The following is a 14,937-nucleotide window of genomic DNA, read 5'->3' as shown; positions in this document are numbered from 1 at the left end:
TGATTATTTAAGTTACTTTGAACTCTTTAAAAAAGCAGCCTAAGATTCGGAAATTTTAAATGTCTGGTTTTTTTCCAATTTTTTTTATATGTGATGTAAGCAGCCCAGAGTGGCGAGGGAAATCCAGCCAGATGGGCGGGGTATAAATAATAAAATTATTAATTTTATTTCCTATATTTTTAGTGGTTCTTATTTTAATGTGTACTCTGCCTTGAGTCTCTGTCAGGTAAAAAGATGTGGTGTTTATGTGTTATATATAATCAAATATTGAGAGAGAGAGAGAGAGAGAGAGAGAACATGTTCTGTACACTTTTCCCAGAGGGTCTGCATTTTGAAAGCTGCCCTCAGAGGCTTCGCCCTGAAAGGCCTTTTATACATGTGTTGAAATAAATACAAATAAACAAAACAACAGTACCAACCTATACACAAGCCTCCCACTGAGTTAAATGGGGCTTACTCCAAGGTAAGGGGATCCAACATTGCAGCCTGAGGCTATAACCTTAGGCTCATTTAACTTTAAGTCCCATTTAACTCTATAGGACTCGCCTCTAGATGGGGCTAGTTAGTTATGAGACGCGGAAACAGTAGGCGGGGACATTGACAATAAATGCGGGAAAGCGCCCAACGACCTAAATCTGGACGAAAAACAGTTAAAAAGAGACAGCGAGGAGGCGGGGCGGGGGCGTGGTCACTGCGGGCAACCCCGCCCCCGTGCTCCAACCCTCTCTCTCCTTTTCAAGGCATCAAAGATGGCGTCGCCGGTCTGTTAAAAGGTTCCGCTTGTCAGCGTGAGGCAAATCCTCACCGGCGAGCGCTGAGCCGCCGCCTTCCTGTTTAATTTCCATCAAGTTTCAAAACTGGAGGGAAGAAGGAAAGGGGAAGACGGTCGAGAAGACATTTATATAAAAGCGAGCCGGGCCACGAGCGAGCCCGGCAGCGGCTCCCCCGCAAGCCCTCGATGTCAGCCGCGACGGTGAGGCTCGGCCCGCGCCCTGAGGGGTTGCCATGGCGACGGGAGTAATCAAAGCGGCGCCCTCAGGGAACGCAGGCGGGAATTGGCCGTTGGGCGGCTGCCGTAGAGTGGCTTCGTCCCTTCAGCGCATCCAAGGGGAAAAGGAGGAGTCGGGACGCCCTTACTATCTTTTGGGGAGGTGTGTCGGACCTCAGGGCCCCCACACAGGTTAAGGGAAGGAGGAAGGATTAGTTTATTTTCTCTCTCTTTCTAGATATTTGATTATTTGGCTTTCTGTTGACTTTTAGAAGTAAGTGGATGGGGTTTTTTTAAAAATGTGTTTCTCTTTCCTCGTGGTTTTAATGTATCTAAGTGGGCTTTATTGTCTGTCTGGTTGTAAGTGGTTTAGGGTTGCCGTGGGCAGGATCATTATACTGTAAATCGCCCTGTGCTCCTCAATTAATTAATCAATAATAAACAACGGGCAACTTTGATAAATAATAAATAAATAATTTCTATCCCACACACTTTCAGCATAAATTTATGTTTTAACAGGGTGAATGGTAAGAGTAGTTTCAGGGGGGGGGGGCAGAGGAAGAAAAGGAACGAAATAAGCTCTGACCTTTCCTTTTTAAACAGAAAGAAGCTCCGGTTGTGTGCACTTGTCACATATGCGATGACAAGTATTACTACGAGTGTTCATTTGTTAAGGTTTCGTTTTTGTTTTAAGTGTAAGTAAAGGTAAAGGGACCCCTGACCATTAGGTCCAGTCGTGGCCGACTCTGGGGTTGCGGCACTCATCTAGCTTTACCTTCCCACCGGAGTGGTACCTATTTATCTACTTGCACTTTGACGTGCTTTCGAACTGCTAGGTTGGCAGGAGCAGGGACCGAGCAATGGGAGCTCATCCCGTTGTGGGGATTCGAACCGCCAACCTTCTGATCGGCAAGTCCTAGGCTCTGTGGTTTAACCAACAGCGCCACCTTCTGTTTTAAGTGTACCTGGTTATAATTGTTTTATCTGTAAATTGCCTTGAGATGGTGATTTATAAGGTGATTAATAAATCAATAATAATAGTTCCTACTGAAAAAACAGACCTACTGAAAATAATGAGCATAACTTACTTAGATCTGTTATTTTCAGTGGGTGTCCTCAGTGTAGAACTTAGCTGAATACAACCAAATCCTTTAAAATAAAGCACACTACATGTCTTCCAGGGTTGCAAACAGAATACAGTCGTACCTTGGAAGTCGAACGGAACTTCAAAACGTTCAGAAACCAAAGCACAGCTTCCGATTGGCTGCAGGAAACTCCTGCAGCCAATTTGAAGCCGCGGAAGCCCTGTCAGACATTTGGGTTCCAAAGAATGTTTGCAAACCGGAACACTCACAGGTTTGCAGCGTTTGGGAGCCAAAAGGTCCGAGTACCAATGAGTTCAGGAGCCAAGGTATGACTGTAGTAAGAAAGAGAGAAGTGCAATTTAAAAATAATGTTCATAATAAAAAATACTCGCATTACATGTCAGTCTTCTTTTTAAAAAAATAATCATAATAATTTCATTGCATATCAGTGCAATTTAAATATGATTATCCTATACCACTGTTTCTATGTCCTGCTAAATAAATAAATAAATAAATAAATGATGATGATGATGATAAATAATAATAATAATAGAAAAATAATATTATGACCTTCCTTTTTCAAAAATCCTTTAAAGTAGAGATTTTCATCCCAGTCTGTGTCTGTCTTGGATTTGAAATTGTTTTTACTGTTGATTTATTATTGGTGTTTTTATTGTTACTTTCTTCAAGGTGTTTCATGGGAAGCTATTCATAAATGAAATGCAATAATAATGCACACTAATGTAGCAAATTAAAACAACAAATTCAAGCAACAGCAGCCCTATTTTCTACCCAACTTTCTTGGTAATCCAGAAAAGATGAGGAACCCCACCCACAGGGGAGAATGAACTAAAGCTCCCGCTGAACTGAGTCAGGTTTACCTGAGTATAGTATAGCACAGTTAAGAATCTCCAATGCAAGCTACAGTGCATGTCTATTCCGGAGTAAGAACCATGAAGTGCAAGGAATTTATTGTCAATATGCGAGTATAGGATTGCAAGCCTTTCATGACAGACGTTTCATTGGTGAACAGACAGCATGCTAAGAGCTCGAGGCTGGTGTCTAGTTCCCAATTTCTTATGTAAAAAAATTAAATAGAGCAGCATGATTAAAAGAAGCAGTTCTTTTAAAGGATAGTAAATAAGCTGCCTCAATAAGGTACTTGTTCTGCACACCAATATAATCACAGGGCTACCCTATTTCATACATCACAATGACCAGAAGCAACAGCATTTTCTCTGTTTAAAAGTGTTGTTTTTGCACAAGGGACTTTAATATTTAATATTTCATTCATGCCACACATAAATGAAAAACTGGGGATTTCCTACCCCAGAATAAGTGAAAACATGCACTACAAGAGGGAAACTGCCCTGTATGGAAGCACAATAACATCATGTCCAGTCCAACACTGTTTTGATACAAGATGCTGTTAAACATAGCACCCCTATGCTAATAATACACATATAAATGAATAAAGAACTGGAGGTGTGCAGCCCCAAATAAGCTTTGGGCCACTGCAAATCCAACTCACACACTCCAAAAAAAGCTTCCTCTAGGAAATGCCTTTGTATCACATGTGGCCCAATGCTTCTTGAAGAATGATTGGGATAAAGATGTAATAAATAATCTGCCCTTCTTTCAAGTGCCACATTGTTGGGGGAGGCTGTTCGTGTTTCCCAGCTTCTTCAACCTCTCTGCTTTGAGCGTTTCATGTCTTCCATATTTTGGAGACAATCTACTTCTAGGAGTGTGTGGGATTGTGATGTACAATATGGTGATTGTTGTCCAACATCATATGGATATGAAAACAAAGTTCTGTCTGAAGTTACATTGGCTTGTTTTATAAAGCATCATCAAAAAGACAACTCTTAAAAAAATAAGCTACTCTGAGTGATGTGTCTTTTAATGATGCTTTCAGTAAACAAGGATAAAGAGCAGTATCAAACGAGTCTGAAGTATTTAACCACCAACCACAATGTTAAATAGCTAGTAAAGAAAAAGTGAAGATGAAAGAAAGATAATATGTGGGCAGATTAAACAAATCAATGAAACTGTTTGCAGGATATGTAGGATTATGAGTATTAAAATATAGGTGAAATAAATTAGAGCATGTATGACAAAAGGATTTTTGTCAACCGAGCTCTACTCAGCAGTGCTTTTTTTTCAGCCGGAAGTTGCCAGAACACAGTTCTTGCACCTCTCAGATGAGCACCTTTGCCATTCTAAGAGAACAAGGGAGGTGTTCATTGTAAGTTCCAGCATCTCTTTTTCTAGAAAAATAGCACTGCTACTCAGAGTAAACCCATTGAAATTAATGCATCTAAGTTACTTTTGTCCATTATTTTCAATAGTTCTACACTGAGTGGGATTAGCATTGGCTAAAACCCCAAAAATACTCTTTTTTAATTTTCTTTTTCATCTCAGCCTCACAATGTTAGTTTTGTTAGTTATACAAGTGTTTAAGAAGCTAGTTAAAATGATAAATGTGCTATTCTTACCTTATAAAGAACCCATTGTTTCCAAGTGTTGCAGAGGGATTAAAAGATAATTCAGTCTTTGCCTGCAGACTCACAATCTAATAGACATGTATGAAAAAGAATGGGTAGGGGAAAGGAAAGAAGCAAATTTAGGCATCAGTTCTTGATGTTCTTGTTCTCTCAGCATTAATACTATATTTCAGGCATGTCCAACAGGTCAATAGTGATCTACTGGTTGATCCCGGGGTGTTCTTGGTCAATCTATGGAGTTGGACGTCCCTGCTGTATTTGATGTGGAAAACTGAGCCTCCCTGCCTTTACATTCACACAAATAAGAAGCCTTTGGCAGAGACCAATTGGCTGTGCACACTCAGGGCAACTGGCAGTTGGAGCTGAGTGTTATTTCTGCCAGAGAGGACAGAAGCAAGCTCTGTGCCGCTTCTCCTTCTGCAGCCAATGAATTGGGCCACATTCATTTCTCTTTTGCCATGATATGCTTCCTAGGAGAGGGGACACGGGTGGCACTTATGTCTAAACCACTGAGCATCTTGGGCTTGCTGATCAGAAGGTTGGTAGTTCAAATCTGCACGACAGGGTGAGCTCCTGTTGCTCTGTCCCAGCTTCTGCCAACCTAGCAGTTCAAAAGCATACCAGTGCAAGTAGATAAATAGGTACCTCTGCCATGGGGAGGGAAACAGCATTTCTGTATACTCTGGCTTCTGTCATGGTGTTCTGTTGCACCAGAAGTGGTTTTGTCATGCTGGCTACATGACCCAGAAAGCAGTCTGTGGACAAACACTGGCTTCCTTGGTCTGAAGTGAGATGAGCGCCACACCCCATAGTCGCCTTTGACTGAACCTAACCATCCAGAGGTCATTTACCTTTTGCCTTACCTGCTTCCTAGGAGACAAGAGGTATGGTCTTCCCTGGCCATTGGATCCCTGACTGGTGGCAGAGGTTAAAGTGTACTTTCCTTTCCTTCTGCAGACTCATAGCAGCAGAGAATGTTAGAGAGAAGTACCTTAGCGTAGCAGTTTAATAAACAATGGCCTTAGTTTTAAGTTAGCTTTGGGCAATATGACTGGTTGCTTTGAAGAGCCTACAGCAGAGACCATATGAGTCATCAAAAGGTGCATGCTTTATATATCAAGTGAACTAAAATTAATGTTGTGATCTGCTTTTTGTTACTGTCCAAATGAGATGGCAGATAGTAGATGTGCTTTACAACAGAAACAGTTTGGACTGCCTTTAGGTATTCTTGGGAAGGCAATGTGTTATGTAACACAGGGTATTACATATAATACACACAGAGGGACACACATGCTGGGCACAAAACACTCTTAAGTGTAGACTTCCACCCTACAAATCTTAGTTTTAGTTGTTTGTTCTCTGGTGTATATGTGTGTGTGTGTGTGTTTACCATTTGTCATCTGTTTGCCTCCCATTTTGCTGAAACAGTTAAGGAGAAAACAGGCCTGATGTTTGCCATTCATGTTTATAACTGTAATAGGCAGGCAACTGACAATACTCTTCCTCAAGAAAGCAGTTGTAGGTGGAGGAATCTCTAAGGTAGTTTGCTTCTTTGGCTGGTTTTCTTATCCTACAACTCTAACAGAAACTGTTCATATAAGCTAAAGTGTTTCTGCACTAGTGGGGGTGGGGTGGGAAACCACAGCTTCCTGAAAGCAAACTAAGGACGTGGTAAGTAAGCAAAGATAGAAGGCATGAAATTTGAGTTAGCTCTGGCTGCCTAGGCAAGTTGCGCTGAGGGACGTGTGCACTAGTGGCTTTCCTTATTATTTTTTGGTTTATCCTCATTTTTAAAGTTCATTTTGTAAGTCACTTTGAGTTTCACTTTTTGAAAGAACAGTTAAAAATAAGGATGAAGAATGAGAGTTGTAAAGGCTCTGAAAGAAAGTTTCTTTAATGTTCATTTAACATAATCAATAATCAAGATCTGTAGATTACATTTGAGCAGCTATATGAATATTTTTATGCCCTTGGAAACGATTTAAAGAGGATCTTGTGTTTGTCTGCTTGTAGCTTTTCACCTAATACTATGCAGCATTCTGTGCAATAAGGAAAGGCCAGCCACAAAGAGCACCACTTAGAAAGAGACTGTTGTCTTCATCTCGAACTCGGAGTCCAATGTCTACTGTGAGTTCAAGCAGCAGGTCACCATCTCCGTTGAGCAGACGAGGTATTCCAGCTACTTATCTGACAAAGGGGAAAAGGCGTCAAGGAAATGCACCTGAAGAAAGTGATACAGGAATTCCCTCTGAATCTTCAATTGGACAAGGTATAGTAGTTAATAGCATTTTAAACTATACATTTTTGACATTTAGATCTAGACATATGCCCGGATTTTATTTTAATTGGTGGGGGAACAATAGAATATGGCTTTTGAACTAGCTTTTATTTCTTGATTGTTTGATAACTATGTATTCCACTATAGAGCACGGTATTTCCAGGCACCTCAACAAATTATAAAAATAAAAACAGTAATACCAAGATAAAATTTCATATAATAATAACACAGGAAAAAAAGAGTTAAAGACAGGAAATAACACAATGCCTTGTTTCACCTGGCATGAAAATGACATCAACAGAAGGTACCAGGTGATGCTCTCTGGGAAGAGCATTCCAGAAACTAATATCTATTTAGAGCGTTTTGTAGATAATAAGAGCACAACATGTTCTCAGGCAGGTGCAGCTGAGTGTGTTTAGAGGTGCCAGAGGGCCCACTAGAGAGTTATTTTGTTCAGAACCGGAGGTCCTTCTCCATGTGCCCCATCCAAAAGAAGGTCAGAGGTTGGTGACACAGGAGAGGAGCTTTTCAGTTGTCCCAGCACACCTTGCCCAAAACTATGACATGTTTTAATGTGGCAGCAAAAAGTTGTTGAAGTCAGCACCAGGCAGGTCACACTGAGAAGAACATGGTTGGTGGAAGGACCCTGAGTGAGTGACTGGGAGAAGAAAGTAAAGAGGTGGGAGGGTCCACCACTTTCTGTGTGAGACAAAAGTTAAGAGCTACCTTTGAGAGAGGACTTTCTCTATTTTTGTTTTTGTTAGATTAGTTTCTTTTATCTTGCTGTATTATTTGGAACTCTGTCCCTACTCTCCACATTAATGGATGGTGGAGAAGTTAGCATAGTGCTTATAGAGAGCAGCAATGCTGGGTAGTTGGACTTGCCATGGTGGAGAACTTAGCTGCACCCATGTGGGTGGTAAGCTGCAGGCAGCAGTTTTCTCACCAGCAATAATTCACAGAAAGCTGAGAGGGGGCATTCTAGGCCAAAGACAAAGACTGGCAGCTTTGGAACATAGGATCTGGGTATGTTCATGTTGGGATAAGTGTTCTGTCAGGGTATGCCTGCTTGGTTTCAGTTGGGAGTGAAATCTAAGCATTAGGCCAAAAGGTTTCATGGAAAAGTAATTTTTAAAAATGCCTTTAAAGTACGAGATGTTCAGGAAGAGAGTTCAGGAGAAGAAGTGAGGGGAAATGGAAGGAACCATAAAAAATAGAAAAAGAATTATTGAAAGATAATACCCTTCTTTGAAAAGACAATTACTGAACTTTTAAAATGGATGGAGAACCTGTGGCCCTCCAGATGTTTTGCCCTGCAGCTACTATCACCCCTGACTTTTGACCATACTAGCTGGGGCTAGTAGGAATCGGAGTCTAATGATATCTGGAGGGCTACATGTTAGGCACTCCTATTGTAAAGAGACATGATAATTTTGATGGTCAATAAACATAGTTTGATGTTCAATAAACATAGACCATTATGAGGTTCATGATGGAAGTGTCAGTATCCAAAGTTATTAGCTCAGTGATAGAAACAACTCACTAATAGGTTTGCTTTGTCATACTACATATTTTATGAACATGCTAAAAGCACTTTTTAATGCAATCAGATATTTTGTCCTTTATGACAAAACTTTCAGTTGAATGCTTTTCTTTCTATTATTGTATTGTCACACACAGCAACACCTTATTGTTCATTTCAGATGACAACTGTGTCAGTCCAGGTATCAGATACATAACTGAGACTCTTATCAAGAAGCTGTCCAAACAGGAAAATCTGGCACGCGTAACTACTCTAAATCTTTCCCTTGCCAAAGATGGGGGGAAGAAGTTTAAGGTATAATGTTTATTATTATTTTTCCTCTCACCTTTCCCCCTGATGGGTCTCAGGGGAATGTCACACTTGTGTCTATTCACCTAGAACAAAAAAATTGCTGCATATAGAGCTACCACTGCACATTCCAATTTGCCTACAAAAACTACCCATAGAGTCCTTGACTTTATATCATGCCTTTTAAAAAGTATACAGTCAAAATTTTTATACTATATCTTGCTGGTACTCCCTGTTCCAATGACTTGCTTCTGGGGCTATTTATCAAGGCAAATTATCCAGACCAGAAGAAGTGAATTCCCTAGCTTAGAGGTTTTATCTAAAAGCAATAACCTTTCTACAGCCCAAGCAAGGGTGGAAAACCAGGCTCTCCAGAATTTATATCGAGTAGTCAATGCAGAGCATTCATACAAATTGCAAATCACAGAGACTGATGTTCTACACCTTTATTTCCTTCTGTGCCTGAAGAGAGTAGTGTAAACAAAAAGACTCCTAGTGAGTTCACTTGGCTGGATCCCATTCTGAGAGGGCAGGAGGCTCCCCAAATAAGTCCTGACACCATTTTAATAAACTAAATACAATAGCATATTTCACATTTCATTGTAGACCAGGAGTTGCTAGTATGCCCTATATATGTGGGACTAAAACTCCCATCAGCCCCAGCCAGCATGGCCAATGGTAAGGGATAATGGGAACATCTAGAGGAGGTACCATGTTGGCTATCTCTGCAGTAAATCATAGTTAATTGTTTACCCTGAATATTGTTTCCCACTAGCACATGGAGAAAACAAAATAAACCTGTGACTTAGCGTTATGTCCCTGATTAAAGGACCCCAGTCAGTAAACCAAGAAGAAACCATGGCTCCAGTTCCTGATTTTGGGGGTAGTGTAACAAAGCATCATCCCTGATTTGAATATAAAGCTACACCAGCAATTTGTTTCTTTCTAGCATGAGTTGGAAAGAGCAAAAATTGGCCAAGATCAGCACATTCACAGCAAACCATTGACTAGTTTACCAGGAAGTGTGAATAAGACAATTGGAAGAAAAAATAAAACGTGGTGTCCTGTTGAAGAGAATTAGGCACAGCTTAAAATAACTTTAATTCAATTGAGTTCATTTGCTTAAAATGATGAGTAACCACATGGGTGTAGCCAAAGGCTTGTAGGGGAAGGAAGGTGCCCTTGCCCCAATTCAAATAAGTAAATAAAAATATTTAACTAACTAACCAATTGCATCACAAATAACTTGGTTCTGCCCCCCCCCAACATAAAGTCTGCCACCCTAAAATAAATCGTGGCTATGCCCAAAGGTAAGCAGAAAACCTAGTAGTGATGTCTTTCTTTGCAATTTCTTTCTCAGTATCAGACTGAGATAAAGCTGGTTTTTTACAACCGTTTTACATCTCTGAATTTGGCCACTTGAGAAGCTGCCTCCAAATATTTAAGATGCTCAAAATAAGTTTTTAAATGCCTCTTGGGTTAAACTTAAAAAAAAATTCAAAATCAGTTGGTACAATTACACTCGATTATTAATCTCAGTTGATAGCATGATTAATTGTTTGTCAGCATGGCTCTGAAAAATAGAAGGCTCCTGTTTTATTTCACTGTCAACACTATTCTAGTAATTTTATATCTTGTGTATATTTTCAGTACCTAGAAAATCTCGAGAAGTGTGGTAAACTCGAGGTCCTCAATCTCAGTAACAATCTGATTGAGAAGATTGAAAAACTAGACAAACTTTTAAAGCTACGTGACCTCAATCTATCATTCAACAAAATATGGTAAGCAAGATTATAGCAAAATACTGTTTTCTTAGTATGGTGCATTAAAAGATTCAGTGTTGCAAAATGTTGCTACATTGAGATTGTGAACCATGAAACAGGAACAGCTTCCACCAAAGAGAGAACTAAAAATAACCCAGGCTGTAGGAGTCTGTAGCTCTAGTGCTTTTGTTTTGGTCCTGGTACTTTTTTAGCAAAGCAGCTTTCATAATTTGATGCAGAAATGGCATCAAGGTATTAAAATCCTTCATGATTGTAGAGGTAGAACATGGGAAGCTGTCTTATGCCACATTCTATACCACATTGTTTGTGTTCCTGCTCACTCTGGATATTTAAGTTATACCTTGGAAGTCGTACAGAATCCATTCTGGAAGTCCATTTGACTTCCAAAACATTCAAAAACCAAAGCGTAGCTTCCAATGTGTTATTGTGGGGTCCAAAGTCCCCATGGCCCCTAGGAATTGGCTCCTTTAGTGGTCAGTGGACTAGGGGGACTAGGCTAGTCCCCTAAATGTTCCCCTGGTGCCTCCTTCCCAAAGTCTGGGAAACTTCTGCCCAGCTTAAGGAGGCACAAGGCTCCGACGGGTCCAGGATCCCTTTTGTTACCTTCCCAAAACCTGGGAATCTTCTGCTTGGCTTAGGGAGGGAGGCGCAGTGCTCACATACATGATGTCCTCCCCACAATTACTCTCTCAAGCTGGCACCTCTGACCTTACTGTTGCCCTACAGAAAATTTTGCTGCATGCCGCTGCTTTGAAATACCCAGCCAGATGGGCAGGGTATAAATAATAAATTGTTTGTTTGTTTGTAGGTCAGAGCGAGAACATAGATTTGCAGACCAGGTATTACCAAATGTCTGTATTTAAAATGACAGGCTGCAATCCTAACCCCATTTACCTAGGTGTAAGCATCATGGAATATGATAGGACTTTGGATGACACCGGTTTTCGCTGTCGGGCTGCAACACTTCAGAATAGATATGTCTAGGATTGCACAATTAGCTCTGTGAAGTTAAGTTGCCTAAACCTGAATGCTACCATTTAACTATCTTTTTGGATCAGGCTGCCCATTGATTTCTACACACTACATTTGATGTAACTTCCTCACTTGGTGAAACAGCTTTTCTATGATGAAATGTGGATTAGAGCAATGAGTTGTGGGTTTTTTTTTTAAAAAAAAAACAACAACACCAAGGCATAACAACGCAGGCATGATAAACCTTTTCAAACGAAAGCAGAGAAGGGCACAAGCAATTTCCCTCCTACCATATGCTAATTAGAATGGTATAGTTTTTGGAGCGTAAAATAGAACCTTTCCAAACAGTCAATAGTATTTACAACAATATTTTAATGAATTATTGCTTAACATTCCTGAAAATCCCCAACAATATTGCAACAGTTTTCTGATTTCAGAAATTTTATTTACTGGCATAGTATCTTGATAGCTATCGTTTGTCCTCCCTAAATATATGTTTTATTCTATATTTGTTTTAAAATGGCAAAATGAAAACAGTTATGCAAACACCAAACCAGGTATCAAGCCGAAAAGCTGCATATAGTTTTGGAGGAACTCAATTTACATGAAATAATCATTTATCAAACATCTATTGTAATTGCATCTTATTCTTTCTTGTGCTTGCTGTAAATTTAATTCCTCAAAGCTTTTTGGCTTGGAGTCTCATTTTCTGCTTGTAGACTAAACAAAACATACTTTACAGATGTAGAGCACTAGGATTCCATGACTCCAAATCCAAAGGTTTAGGAAGAAATAGTAGAATATTCAACAGGTCTCCAGTGTTTGTGGCTAAGCCTTTTAAAAAACTATGAAGCCAGATGTGAGCACGTATGAGAGTTGTTCCTGGTTTTATAAATCATGGTTTGAAAATGTTCCCTGTGTCCTAGGAGAAACTTAAAGGTATACAGATGTTGTTCATCTTATAATATATAACTTCAATATTTCTCTCTGTTCACCAGTAAAATAGAAGGTATTGAACATCTACAGAATTTACAGAAGCTGAACCTTGCTGGGAATGAGATTGAGCACATCCCAGCATGGGTAGGGAAGAAACTCAGGTCCTTGCGCATCCTGAATTTGAGAAAAAACAAAATATCATCAGTAAGTGATTTCAACTTAGAGCGATGCTTGCAGAACACTCCTTGTTTTTGGATTTTAGTTGTTGTCTGCTTACTTCTTTCTTTAAGCCTTTTCCTTAAGATAACAGTTATAGACATTTGAAAATCGCTGTCTCTGTAGATGATTGATAATAACCAGTGTACCAGTTAGCTATATTTAATTATTATTTCTTTACTTTTAAAGCATGAGCCTTCCAAGCACCTGTGAATGCTTTCATCTGGTGACAAATCACAGAAATACATGATTTTAAAGGAAGATAAGATGAAGTAGGGTACATTTCTCATGTGATGAAATGTAAAGAGGACTAGAAAATTAGAGACAATCATATAGTTCCAGCAATTTTTCCATAAAGCCAAGAGCAAGTGTCAGTGTAAGGATTTCCCCCCAGAGATTCCCACTGTATGATGATTAGAATTATATGTTGACATATGCTAAGGCAGTAGCTTGCAAAACTATTTTCCAGAAGGCCTTTGGAGCTTTTCAGGAGTTCTTCAGTGAGAAGATTAGTAATTCTGACTGAGTGCCCCTGATAGGCACATGGCTCTCCAGTGGCACTCTCTCCAGCAATGCGCAGCTGGAGGAGCGTGGGTGTGTTCTCCATCCAAGTAGAGCAACAATAAGGTTGTATACATCAGTTCCCTGTATGAGCTTAGTGACTGTCCTAGAATTTATCATAGAGTCCTACGTGGAGCACTGAGATTCCATGACAGTCACCTTAGAATGCCCCAGCAGACACAATATGCTAAGGATTCCTGAAGTGTTTTTTTAACCTATTGAACTGAGGCCTTTTGTCTTCATTCAGGTCCATGTTTCACAGATGTTGGGATCCTTTGACCATCAGCCCCAGCAAGCATGGCCAGTGGGTAGGGATGATGGGAGTTGCAGTTCAGCAAAATCTGGAGGGTCAAAGGTTCCCCACATCTGATATATTTTCTCCATTTTAACTAGGGCTGAGTCATAACTATTCAGTTTTGCTTTAAGTTTTGGATGCGCTTCATTGAATTATTTAAACTTAAGACCTTCACAAAGTTTCTTAGAAACAGCTCTTGGAGGCATTTTGTACAACACTCTGAACAATACTTGTGTTTAGGACTTGGATGAAAACTCGAGAAACAGTTCTGATGGGGGGGGCATATCTCTTCATGGAAAGATACGCCTTGTTGGGAACACATGTTTCAGCACTCAAATGAAATCTCCTAACATTTTGACTCAGGAGCTCTGGTGTTTTTTTGCCTTTGTGTAACACTGTTAATGCCTTGTTATCACTGACACAGTATGATTTCACTGGTCTGGGTTCAGTTTTAACATAAATAATTGACTTAATATTTTATGTTAGATTGTGTGTCTATAAGCAGAAAATGGAATATGTTTCATGCTTCAAAGGATATCTAATTCTTGTACCTTCCCTCCTTTCTTTCAGCTCCATGAGGTAGCTAAACTGAAGTCTCTTAAAGACTTGACTTCTCTGTTTCTGGCAGACAATCCTGTTGTAAACCTTCCTCATTATCGTCTGTATACCATATTCCATTTGAGGTCACTGGAAGATCTTGAGGGACAGCCAGTGACAAACCATGACAGAGAAGAAGCTCTTGAGAGGTTTAATTTAGGTAAATATGATAATCATAGGATTATAAAACAACAGTTCTAGCTAATACATGTCTACTCAGAAGTAATTCCTGTTGAGATCTTACATGATGAGGGGCTGGAAGAATAAAGGAAAGCTCTCAGCTGAAAGCTGGGAGGGTCTACCACTTTCTATGTGAGACAGGAATTAAGAGCTACCTGTGAGAGAGGACTCTGCATGTTCATTTTCTTTAGTTTATTTTTTAAATTGTATTGTATGGTTCGCCAGAAGCGGCTTAGTCATGCTGGCCACATGACCCGGAAGCGGAACACCAGCTCCCTCGGCCAGTAAAGTGAGATGAGCACCGCAACCCCAGAGTCGTCCATGACTGGACCTAACAGTCAGGAGTCCATTTAACTTTACCTATTATAAGTACAGTAAAAATGTTTTAAATCTTGCCAAAAAAAGGAAAGTGAGAAAGCCATAATAAACATGAGTAACAACAATTACTTGGGAAGCCATGATTGGATGTGACTCTCTTTATTGTCTTCTTGGCAGCACACATGGGTAGTTTGTAAAGTGGCCTAAGATTCAAAATATATAGGCAGTAGATATAATTTTACTTTGGGAGTATCACATCTACGAAAAGCACAAGGCATGTTCAGGCATTCACTTGAGCATGTGAATCTGAATCTTTAAATGAAAGGGTGGATCTGAACACAAATCCTGCCTCCAATGTCCCTACCACGTGTGGCCCTGCCTCATAAGTC

At 40.0% G+C, this 14,937-nt stretch overlaps 1 protein-coding gene across 4 annotated transcripts in view; it reads left to right on the top strand.

Annotated features, from left to right (window-relative positions):
* Positions 1-738: 738 nt before the first annotated feature.
* Positions 739-14,937, top strand: part of CNTRL (centriolin) — a 60,410-nt gene continuing 46,211 nt past the window's right edge. For 2 of the 4 annotated variants that reach the window (XM_082207658.1, XM_082207655.1), the window contains exons 1-6: positions 1,096-1,262; positions 6,594-6,849; positions 8,562-8,695; positions 10,340-10,470; positions 12,444-12,585; positions 14,024-14,210. In XM_082207658.1, coding sequence (XP_082063784.1) covers positions 6,699-6,849; positions 8,562-8,695; positions 10,340-10,470; positions 12,444-12,585; positions 14,024-14,210 — 745 coding nt within the window. In that variant the 5' untranslated portion in view covers positions 1,096-1,262; positions 6,594-6,698. Of the gene's footprint in view, positions 974-1,095; positions 1,263-6,593; positions 6,850-8,561; positions 8,696-10,339; positions 10,471-12,443; positions 12,586-14,023; positions 14,211-14,937 lie in introns of those variants that run through there. The other 2 variants (XM_082207657.1, XM_082207656.1) reach the window with 2 other exon arrangements.

Source organism: Podarcis vaucheri, assembly GCF_965113315.1.
Source record: "Podarcis vaucheri genome assembly, chromosome: Z".
In the NCBI taxonomy this organism is placed as follows: Eukaryota; Metazoa; Chordata; class Lepidosauria; order Squamata; family Lacertidae; genus Podarcis; species Podarcis vaucheri.
The sequence above is the reverse complement of the archived record's forward strand: the minus strand, read 5'-3'. Positions and strand labels throughout refer to the sequence as shown.